Source organism: Belonocnema kinseyi, chromosome 4 (assembly GCF_010883055.1).
Source record: "Belonocnema kinseyi isolate 2016_QV_RU_SX_M_011 chromosome 4, B_treatae_v1, whole genome shotgun sequence".
NCBI classification, from domain to species: domain Eukaryota; kingdom Metazoa; phylum Arthropoda; class Insecta; order Hymenoptera; family Cynipidae; genus Belonocnema; species Belonocnema kinseyi.
In genome coordinates, this window is record NC_046660.1 from 71410703 (window position 1) to 71423460 (window position 12758).

General features: G+C 28.3%; 1 protein-coding gene across 1 annotated transcript in view; it reads left to right on the top strand.

The window, feature by feature from the left end:
- Window positions 1-2042, top strand: part of LOC117170960 (potassium voltage-gated channel protein Shal) — a 270665-nt gene extending 268623 nt beyond the window's left edge. Inside the window, exons 3-4 of the mRNA XM_033358001.1 lie at window positions 1691-1879; window positions 1938-2042. Of these exons, the coding sequence (XP_033213892.1) occupies window positions 1691-1879; window positions 1938-2042 (294 nt within the window). The remainder of the gene's footprint in view (window positions 1-1690; window positions 1880-1937) is intronic.
- The last annotated feature ends 10716 nt before the right edge of the window (window positions 2043-12758 follow it).

The window sequence follows — 12758 nt, forward strand, 5'->3', positions numbered from 1 at the left end:
ACATTTTTTTCAGAGAAAAGTTCTGGGTTAAAAATCCAATTAGGTTTGGTTAAAGTGAATAGTTTTTTATTTTTTACATTCGACCAGTTGGTTGAAAATTTAATTCTTTTTTTAAAAATTCGTCTACTAAAATTGAATCTTCAACTATTCGGTTGTAGATGGAACTGTATAATCTGAAATGAATTTTTTGTTTATTGGAAATTCATCTATTTGTTTAAAAAATCATCTTTTTTGCTTACAAATTTATCATTCAGGTTTTAAGAGTCAACTTTTGTCTGCAAAATTGTACTTTAAGGACTTACACTACGTACAATCAATATCAAAAGTTAGCTATGCCTAAAATGATTGATAAAATCAACAAAAAAGATTTATTATTAATTTCTGTAAATCTGGATGGAGGCTTCTAATTGCACTTTAAAAAATTCAGGTTAACATTGTTTATTTAAAAATAGTTATTTACAAGTTTAGTTTTTTCTTTCTCTTTAGGGAAAAGCTACCATTTTTATTTGATCCTAATAAGCAAGGTCTCATTTTATTCTTTGAAGGATTCGCTAAATTTCTATTTGGGTTGACTAAAAGAAGATTAATTGAGAAATCATACAGTTATTATTGTTATAAACAATGATGGTATATATTTTAATTAACACCACTCAAATAGAATTGTAGAGAATCTTTCAAAGGATAAAATGAAGCCTTGATCATTAGGATTAAATAAAAATGGTAACTTTTCCCTAAAGAGAAAGGAAAATCTAAGCTTTTAAATAACTACTGTTAAATAAACCATTTTAACCTGAATTATTTTTTTCTGAAGTGTGCTTAGAAGCTTTCATGGACATTTATGGAAATTTAAAAAAAAAATTTTTTCGATTTTATAAATTATTTTAAAGATAGGAAACTTTTGAGTTTAATTTTGCGTAGTGTACATCCTTAATTGAATTCAGTATGGTAACTATACATAAATTTATTTCAAAGAATTTATTCCCCTACCAGCCCTACTTTTCTGAAAAATTACAATATTTTCTCTGTTTTGAGAGCATATATATCACAGGCTGTTAAGTCTGTTAAAATATCATTTTTTGATGTTTTATTTTATTCGTTTATAAAACATAATTAAAGAAAAATTTTATACCTGCAGGAAGAGGGGAGTGTCGTATTTGTAAAGTTGCCCTGGGGTTTCAAGCTCTGTGTTATGATCTGTGATGACGAAGGCGAGGTGTTAAAAAGTCTTCAAAAAACGGCTTTTGGACTGCCCTATATAGAAGTTTTAGAGGAAAAATATATAGACAAGTTTAGTAACAATGATTTTCGCTATGTAATTGAAGGTCTTTGTAATACTCCGCAGTGAATGCGAGGAAAGTTGTATGAATGAAACATGCAACAGGAAATTGAAGACATACATTTTTATAAAATTCGGCTGTAGGGAAATTAACTCTTCGGGATTCAGGTCGTTATTGCTTCTCATGTTTTCAGCGAAAATGAAAGCTTCGATGTTCTATATAAAGATTAGAGTTTTATATCTCACTGTGAAAGTGTAATTCATTGAATGAAATGTGAAATCCTTTGGGGTGGTAGTTATAATAAAACCTGTTTAACTTTGCGTCCGTAATTTCACAGGTTCTCGAGTAATTTCCGATTCCTCTCTTATTCAAATTGAAACGCTTTGCTCATGTGGGAATATTTCGTTTTGCAGAAAGCGAGACTGGCGAGAATCAGAATCGCGAAGGCTTCGAGTGGGGCGGCTTTCGTCAGCAAGAAGAAGGCAGCTGAAGCGAGATTGGCTGCTCAGGAAAGCGGCCTGTCACTCGATGAACATTACAAGGAGGAGGATATCTTCGAGTTACAGCATCATCATCTTCTTCGTTGTTTGGAGAAAACTACCGTGAGTAGATTTAAAAATTTATTATCGTTATTATTATTAACATTATTATTAATTGTAGGACATTTTTCAACGCAGATCTTTAAAGGACTCGCTCGTAAAACTACTGTACGGACAAGTCAAGCAAACACAAAACAACTTAAACTTGTACATAGTCAAAATATAGAAAAAGATACATTTCAGTCAAATTAAAAACAAGGGAGAATTAGTATGGGAAAATCGTCTTCCATAAAAGCCTAGAAGAAATAACAGAATTTCTTAACGTCTTTACAGGCTAGATGAAGCTATGAATTAAAAAATTCTTTAATTAAATTTTTCCTGAAAAAATATCTCTTTCGCTCCGATGGAAATTTAACTACAGAACTTACGATTTCCGGACGGGTTCTTTCCCTTTAAGCTACTAGCGAGACTGAGATGAAAATCTTTTTTTCAGAAATACAAGCATTATTATTCTAGGTGTTACAAGTCAAATTTTGTAAGGAATCTGTATTATCAGCAGAGAACAACATAATTTTTGAACGTCCTTACAACGTAACACATTGTAAGTAATATATTTTTTTCTTTTAAAATTAAAAGAATAGAAATGAAAACTTTAAATTTTATCCTATTCCGAAGCATATTCTTTTCACTTGCCATTCGTTTAATAATTTTAGAAATAAAAGCTTATCACCCCAGTATGAATTTGCTAAAGCAGTAATAAATGCATTTTCGTTCTTTTCAAAAAAATCGAATTTGAAATATTTAGCACAGGCTAATATAAATTTTCACGAAAAATATTACTGAACGGCAGGTAGCTCAGGGAGTAGTGTATCGGCTTCATAGCCGAAAGGTGGTCTGTTCAATTCTTGCTGCCAGCATTATTGAATAAAAATGTTTATTGTATTTATTATAATGTTTATAAATCTAATTTTCCTTACTAGGTTTTCAAAATGCTGCAGATAATAATTAAAAAAACTTTTTTTTACAGAAAAACCTACTATATTTTTACTTCATCATGTTTATCGCAACAAAAAACAAAAATTTTCCTTTAGAAAACGTCCCTACTTGTAGCTTCAAATTTAATTAGTAAAAATTAAAAGAAAATAATAAGCATTAATAGAAAATAAACTCTTTTGCGAAAAATATGATAAAATGGAAAAAAGTTTGATTTTTCGTACAAAAAAGAGTTACGAAAATTTCGTAGTTGTATATACCGAAATTTCGGTAACAATAGCTTCATGTTTTGGGTACGGATGATGGGACCTATTAAAAGGACTATTCGTATGAAAAATATAGGTACAAATAGCCGAATTTTTTTAGTACACCTAGACACTGCCATAAAAAATTATCATTTTGCATAATTTTTGAAGACTGTTTAAGGAAATTGTATTTTTGAAAATTTCAATAAATTCAAAAAGAGCAAAATAAGATTTCAAAAAATTGCAGGGAGCGAGTATCGAACACGCAACCTTTCGAATATGAAGGCGAAGCGCTACTACTTGATTTACCGACCGTTCGGAAGGGGTTTTCGTCAAACTCTATAATGTGACCTGGATAATATGGTCAATGGATCAGTTTAATAAAAATTTTATGAAAAAATGTATAGCGCTACATTTATTATGTACTAAATTACAACAGGAATCATTAAGAAAATAATTTAAGACATATTTTTATTTATTTCATAAGAAATAACACTATTTGTAATAAAAAAATGATCATTTGTACCCGGAGAGAAATTTCCAGAGATTAATTCACGGGACTGCTCCTTGATCTTATTCTTGCTTTCATGTAAGTACTAAGATCTCGGAAGCCTTGCTTTTAAAGCAAAGGCAGTTGATCTAAGAGAAAGGGTTCCGAGATTTTAGTTCTTGTGCCAAAGTTGAAAGACGATTAAGAAGCAGTTCCGTGAATTATTCTCTTAAAATTTCTCTTCGTGTAGATTAGTTCAACGCTTTTTAATAATTTATTTGGAATTCTTTGAAATTTGAAAATATTTTAATACATTTAAATGCTACATTTTAGGGTAAAAGAATTTGAATTCTTAACTCGTGCACTGAAATAGGTGTTAGGAATCGAAAAAGTATGATTTTTTAAGAAAACTGAATTTTGTAAAAAGCATACTTTCCACTATTTATATTTCCCTGCTTCAATTATAGAGTACGTGTGTCAAAAAAAAAAGTATGAATCTCAACTTAGATCTTAGATTTTTGTCTTTCTATTCCGTTAAAAAAGAATCACATGGAAGGAGAAATAAACGGATAATATTTATATGTCATTCGTCGTGAAATTCTATTTTTTCACAGATATAGTACATTATGCACCAAGTGCGTTTTTACTCCGTAGGGACTGGAAAGTAGAACATTAGCCTCGTTTTATTGGCAATGAAAAGGGCTGAGATGTTGAAAAACAAACAGTTCAAATCGAACGCCCCGACAGTTTAACTACGAATTATAAATTAATGTTCCAATCGTATATGTAGTTTCAGTTTAAAATATTAAAGTTTGTAGAACAATGATATATTTGAATAATTCAAAATTGTACGGTTTCAATTATTGATTCTGCTTACCCGGGGCTCTTGTAAATTAGACTTCCTTTTAATTATTATTAATTAAATATTATGAAACCCAAAGAATTATATTAAACTGAAACTATTTGCTCTGGTATATAATTTTGCAATTTTTTTGAAAATTTTTATTAAACTGAAGACCAATATCTCTCCTACCAGTTACAATAAAATGTTAAGGTATCTTAGGTGCTTCTGTAAATACTACAATCGTATCAGTGTGTTAAAGCCCCATTTTTCTTCGGTATTTGTGTCACAATTCTAAAGCATACTTCAAATTTCAAAACAATAAGAAAAAAATTTGTTATACTCTCCGATATTTCCGAGAACCAATCTAAATAGAAAAAGCTTGCTGAACTCTTTTTTACAGAAATTTTTTATTTGCCAATAAGAACTAAAATTCGCGAAGCATAGTTATTCAGATCATTAATTTCTCTTATAAAGCGGCCCAATATATGCAAGAACGATGTAGCATAATCACTGGGAATCGCAGGGTACATATGGTTGTTCGAATGGCCATTCACAGTGTTTGCGTTTCTTGAAACTAAAAACCAGTCGTGTATTGAAACAAAGGTGGTTGAATTTGTTGTCCGGGTTTTCAGCAATGGATTCTATCGTTAGGTCGACTGGACTATATACCGAACCTCTCGGTAGAATGCAATAAGGTGTAGCTCAATAGAATGCCCCGAAAATGCAGTGACGGTCATTGACTTGAAAATGTACCAAACCGTTGCGGTTCAGAATAGAAAAAACAATCTTGTTATTAATCTGTGTATAAGTTCTACAAATCTGTATATTAAAAGCTAAACTATAATACGCAAACATAAATAAACCTATTTCTATGACTGATACACATGTAAAGCTATATCGCTATAACCTACGAATTGTACGCAATTAAAAAATTGATCATGCTTTAAATTCTGAAGTGTGATGCTATGGTTGCAATAGTATTAAAGTTTAACCAGCACATTGCCATAATCTATCACCAGAAATTTTTTATTCAAAGAAGGAAAATATTAATCCAATTGTAAAATACATTTTCTTTGCAAAAAATTTAAACTAAAGATTTTACACCTTTCTGTAGCCTCTGACAAACAACTCCTCCGAAGCACGCACCGCAGGCTTATAAGCCGAGCGCCTAATCCCCATAGCTACGATGCCACGCTGAATGTTGTATCATAAATGCTTGATGGCATTCATCCAATACTTTGGAAATGAGGAAAGAAGGTTTTTGAAGCTCGATGTGTTATATATGATTTCTAAACGTACTTACGTTATTTCAAATTAAATCGATCTGTTAGAAAAACTCTTCAAATTTTTAAGACACCAAATGTTTTTAATTTTTTCAGAAAAAATGAAATTGTTCAAAGCTTGCATCTCGGTAATTTTTTAAATTTGTTCTTTTTTAAATTTAAGTATATTTAAGTATAATTAAGCATAAGAACATTAATGTACTTTTTTGCATTCACAGCTGTATTACCCGTTTTACCTGTCGAGGGCTTTGCTTTAATTTACTTTAATTTAATTAAAAAATATAGTGCTAAAAGTGAGTATATACATAATGTAAGACAAGTAGCATACGACAATAACCTGTCGAGGGCCAGTAAAGGGAAAGCCTAGATTCTTCCAGCTAGGAAATCTGTCCGCGGCCTCGTGAGAGCCAATATTTAATTTAGGCATAAAGATGCAATTTCTACCCGGGAACTAGTGGAATGCTTCATCACTTGTGAGAAAGATCTAACAGGGGCGGGTGAAAAAATCTTCATGCCTCGGACTTTCGCAATTTTTTTTACTAAACATTTTTGTATAATATAAGAAACCAATCACTAAAGATAGAATAAAAATCAATTTTATGAATAACATTCGTTAATTTTATCCGTTAATACAGAAAATTAATGTAACCTCAAATTCGTATTCATAAACACTCAGTATTCATAATAATTATAATATACTTATAATATTGCATGAATTTGAAGAATTTCACGAAGATTTCAAATATTTCGTCAAGATTGCGGATAGATTTGAAAGATTTCACAGATTTCAATGATTTCTCTAAGATTTCAACAATTTCACAAATATTTGAATGATTTTCCAAAGATTTTAACGATTTTATAAATAGGAAGTGAAAAAATTAATCGAAAGTAAATGGGAAAATGTAATGCGTCTATTTTGAGATTTTCAATTTATCTTGGAAGAAATTTTATTTTGTTATTGTATTTTCTGTCGAATACTTCCTCATTTATTACATTATTCACCTCAATTATTATTATCTTTCACCTATTACATTTTCGACTTGAAAAATTACAGCGCTGCTTTATATTTTATATTGTATACTACATAATACACTCTTAAAAAAATTATTAAATAATACTGATACTAAACGAAATCACAGCGAAAAGCTTCTATATCCAAATTTCACCACAACTTTCGTTCATGATTACCGAGCAAATTTTCTTCGCGTACAATGATGTTTGGCCACAGCGAGCTATTCTAGAGTTAGATAATTTCTCGAAAAAGGGAAAATGACCAATTTTGTTGGCCATCCATTCCATATAAGCAAAAAACTTTAATTTCAAACATCAATCCAAACTTTAGTACAATCCGACGTTTCCGTACGAATTTTCATTTTTCTCAAGACACAATCAATTAGCCGCAGAGGAATATAATTCAATTCTTTAAATAAAATTAAAATGTTAGAATCTAAGTTTAGCAGCGATTCACATCTATGACAGGGAGTTTAAATGTAGAATGTAGCGTTACTTTTATCTTTAAGGTGCGCACTTTAACACACTTACTTGTATATCTCGTGGTAGTTGTAGAGCCTCTGCTAGTTGCTCTGCATTTAACCCTCTAACGAACAAACATTGATGGTAGGTATACCTGTTCTTAGGCAAGGCTCGATAGAGATAAGCGTGCAAGTCTTGACACTTGATAAAAGGAGGAAACGAGTAAATCGGCCTTCTTCGATTCACTTCCTGCGTCTTAAGTATTTTATCGTGTCTGAAAATGCATTGCTCCCTGATAACTGACAGATATTCTTTAACCTTTAACAAAATATAACTTTTACTATAATTAAAAGAGGTTGTCGATTCTTTTTATTAAGTTTAATGTTTGTTTTTAAAATTTGTCAGTACAAAAGAAAAAGATGTTTGGCTGCTTTATAGTACTACTTTCTGCAAAGCCTATAATCATTTTATACTTTAACAAATGGAAGCTGAAGAAGAGTCTCTAATTTTTCAAGATTATTTTATGAAACTTTTTATGAACTTAGAACGTTGTGCCCTAACAATAAGAGCGCGAAAAGTTTACAGGGAAGTTTTTAACTTTGCTATGCAATACATAATTATCAGTGCTTCTAATATAGTTTACTATCTTTACAAGAAGTAAGAAATTGCCAGTAGATATTAAGAAGTGTATTTTATGCCCAAGATTAATATTATCTTTTTCCAAAATGTTTTTCTATTCAAGAATGTTAAAGTGAATACTTATTATGGATATTTAGAGCAATTTTAGTGAAAAAATATTTTTCGCACAATTTTATCCTATTTGGAATTATTAATTCGCCGGGGACGTTTCCTGTCAAAGGCTAAATTCAGGTCATCAGATTTGCTTATTTTCGGTTATTTTGTACTCTTATGGTTCTAGGCAGCAGTGCTCTGTATCTACTATTATCATACAAATTATTTTTTAAATTATTATTTCTTAACATGTTAGAAGAGACATAAGAACTCACAGAAACAGGAGAGCCTGCATGAAAAAATGCATGGACATAAAAGAAGCTAGAGAAGTATGTCAGAACAGCAAAGTATGGCGGCAAATAGTTAATAAAAAGAGTGTCAGTAGAGTGAATGACGCCTGAAACAAAAGACCTTGGCCTCTAATGGACCCAAATAGGGAACCTTACATAACGACTTTTTGAGGATCTTCACTTGGGGTGATTGCTAGAGAGATTGATCAGAAACCTGGGTCGGAGCAGTTTTGCGGAACGAACGTGTTATTTATATAAATAAAATGAGAATTCTGGATCAATCTGATAATTCTCTATCCGTTCTGCACATCAATCCTTTCCCCCACCGAGTCAGTCACGCCTACCCCGAAAGGAAAATGGCTTAATGGTGTATATATAATATGAAGGAGATTATCGATTAAAATTTTTTTAAATAATAATATTTTAAGCCTTTTAAGTTCACATTAAATGTTAAAACATAAAAGTTAGGTTCTTTCTTATTGTTAGGGGGAAAAATTGCTGAATCGATGATCTTCTTCAGGTTAAAAAAAACTAATTAAAAATTTTTTTAAATAAACAGTTGAAAGTAAAAAATGTTTTAAATCCAAAATTTTTTACTTATGTTTGTATAAGGAAATTTTTGGTCAAGCCAATAGATTAACTGAAAAGATGATATGTATACAAAAAAATCCGACAAAAAATGGAATAGGTAAATTTTTATTTAAGAACATTTATTTTTAATGAAAAAATCTAATTGCCAACCAAAAAAATAAAATTTCAGTCACAAAGATTAATATTCTACCTAAATAAAATAATTTGTAACAAAATACACGAGTTTCCAACCAAATATTTCAATTTTGAATAGAATTTTCAAATAAAAAGGTTAATTTTCTACCAGAAAAAGATAAAATTCCAAAAAATAATAAATTAATTTTTAACTAAAAAATATCAATTTTCGACAATACATAGACAAATGTTATTTCCAGTTAGAGGAATAAGTACTTTAGCAAATAAAATACATTTTCAATTAAATAGTTAAATTTTCAACCAAGCACATGAATTTTCTGCAAAAAAGATCAACTGAAAATAAAAAAACTAGACAAAAAATGTAGTTGAATTATTAGTTAAAAAAATTAATTTAAATAAAAAACTAATTTTCAAGCCAAACAAATGAATTTTGAACCAAAACAATTTACTTTGTACTAAATAAAGATGAATTTTTAACAAAATATCTGGATAATAATACATTTAATAAAGTAATTTTTTTAAATTTAACTAAAATGATCCTTTTCCAACCAAATTATGCAAAATACGAAAAAACACAACAAAAATGTGCATGTATTTTTTGTTTTTTTTATTAAAAAATAACATTTAAAGTAAAAAAATCAATTTTTGGACGAACGAAGTAAGCTAAGAACAAAATTAGTAAACAAAAGTTGTTTACCCAAAAAGAGCTAGACTTTTGTTAATAATAATGTTTTTATGGAAGGCGTCGTTTTTGTTTTAATCGTGAAAAATTAAATTGAAAATAAAAAATTAAATTTTCCGGACAAACGAATAAGCTATAGAAAAGTGACTATACAAAAGTTACTTTTCCAAGAAATATTTAAAACCCTTACCATTTTTTCTCATCAATAATTTATTAAAAGGACGCACAGTTTTGTTTTCATCACAAAAAATAACGCTCGAAATAAAAAATTTTTTTTTGGAAAATCTACACAAGAATCTACAAAAAAATTAAGAGACAATGGAAGTTCATCCCAAAAAGAACTACAGATTTCTGATTTATAATTTTTTTATAGGGCCAGTACACTATCTTTTATTCGTAAAAAATTGGAAAAAAAGATGAAAAATTAAATTATTTGAAAAACGACATAATTGTTATAAACGAATCATAATATTTAACATTGTTATACATAACTTAATTTAACAAATAGAAAATTCTCATCTTTTATGCAGAAAACATTTCTTGCTCACCTCATATGTATCGTAATAGTTCATTAAACTTATTCTACTACAAAATATTTTTAATAGTTAAAATTTGTTTCCGCTAAAAATATATTATGTTGACAAATAGAAAATTTGCACTCATTTTACTCAAAGAAATTATGTTTCGTCTTATTACTTTTTAAAATACTAATCAAACTTATTTTCTTGCAAAATATTCTAAATACTTAACGTTCATCTTTGTTATAGATCATTTAAATTAGGAAATAGAAAATCTTCATGTTCTCCCCAAATAAAACTTTTTTCTTATCTTAATGGTACCTAAAGAGCTTATATATATATATGAAGGAAATGAGTTTTCTTCTGAGAAAAAGCGACGATAATTTTTTTATTTGTTAACCTTCGTTATCTACATACAAAGATAAATTTTAGGTTTCAAAAATTTTTCAAGCTTAACATATTTGAAAAAGAAATTATGTACATATTATACGCAGAGATTTTTTCCACAAAAAAGATAAGTATTGCCTTTTTTCTATTCAAATTAATTATAACAAATATAAATGTTAACTATTGACAATATTCTGCCATAAGGTGAAACTAGTAAGCTATTTTAATGCATATAAAATGTAAGACATATTTTTCCACGAAGAGAGTATGAAAATTTTATAGTCTTTATCTTAAATTATTTATCACAAAGCTAATTATGTTAGGTGTTAACAAAGTTTCTGCTGGTTAGTAGGTTGGAACAGCTATTTTGATAGGTATTAGGGTTTTCATGTACAGGATTATTTATATGATATTTATGTTTATATATTTATTTTTATATTTATATTCTTATTCATATGATATATTATGATATTTAATATGTAAAGGATGCTCTTTGGTTTCAAAAAATGTCTCTCAGGTGAATAAATAGAATTAGACACATTCATGTTGGTCCATCAAGAGAATAAATAATAGTAGGTATGATTTATTTGATTTATATTAGTCAGATATAAATATTTATTTATTTACCTTGCTTTAAAATTTTTATATACTCTTGATATTAAAAAATTTGTTGTAATATTCTTTAAAGCTTAAATTTGAATAAAAATTGGTTTTATGATCCTTAAATTTCAAATTGCTTATATTTCTCATATTAGGATATAACGAAGCTGAATGTGCATTTTACCTGTCTTACATGTACAGAAACAAATAAATTTCTGTGTTGAACCTTTTTTTAAATTTAAAGGAATTGCAATCTCATAGTTTTGAACAAAGTTAAATCTATTAAGCAATCTGCTGCTTTTTTCTTATTTACCGATTTCCCATGTTTTTTACTTCTATGGACTTTTTAATAATAAGTTGTACCACTTGTCTTGGTTTTCATGCAAATTTTTTAATGTTTTTTATTGGTTAACAAAAAATTCCCTCTTTTGAGGAATTCATTTTTCCCCTGTTTTGAATACATTTTTATTGTTATCGTTTTTTCTTTAAATATGAAATCAATTAATAGAACAAAAAAATCCAAATATTTTTGGTTAGAAATTCCTTTTTTTAAATTGAAAATGTACAATCATATTTTTGTTACGCAATTCATCTTGTAAATAACTATACTATTTGACTGAAAATTGATGTATTTATTTTGTTGAAAACTTTTCTTCTTTGGCAGAAACTTAATCTTCTTGGTTAAAAATTCATCTTTTTATTTGAAACATAATTAAACAATTTTAGTTGAAAAATGTATTTTGTTTGAAAATTCGTTGTTTTTGGTCGAATTTAACTGCTTTCTATTCAAGTTATAATGATTCTAAAATTATAATAATAATATAATGATTATAGTTATAATGATTAAAAAACAAATTTTTAAGAAGTACTCCAAGTTTTACCTACGCAGTTACATTTTCAATGAAAAATATAAATTTTTCAACAAAATAGTTAAACTTTCAACTAAAGAGATGAATTTAATAATTTTTTGTTTTTAACAAAAAGTAAATTTTCTATGAAATAGTTGAATATTCAACCAAAAGGGATGACTTATCAATAAAGTTGTTGAATGTTCAAACATAAACTTACATTTTAATCCAGAAAAGAACCACGGAATAAAGCAATGATAAAATTTGTAGCAGGCAATTTTTTAGAGCGATAAAGTTTTATTTAGTCAACTTCGCGTTTTCAAAACACATGTGTTGTCATGGAAAAACAAAAAAAGTGTAACCGATATTTGGTTAAAATTCATCCTGTAAAGTTAATTTTTATTGCAGCGAATCTTTCATGAGAAATCGATGTAAAGTTTATCTTATGTATTTTCTGTGATGCAATTAATACTAAATTAGATGAATTTTTAAATCAGAAGGACCAATTTAAAAAAAAAGAGTTGAATTTTAATTTAAAAAAGATTTCAGGTCACTTTTTAATAACATAATATGAATTTTAAGCAAAAAGTAAATTTTTTACGAAAATTGATCAATTTTAAAATTGAAGAAGGAAGCAAATGCAAAAAAAAATAAATATAAGGCAATTAAAATACTAACAAGAATATTGTATCAGGGTTACCGCAAATCCTCATTCTTAAAATTCTCACATTTTTTCCTAGCAAATTTTTCATTATACCCGACCATTAATATTCAAAGACTTTTCGAAAAATTTAGGTTTTATATACCTGACTTTTCCCTGATCAAAAAAAT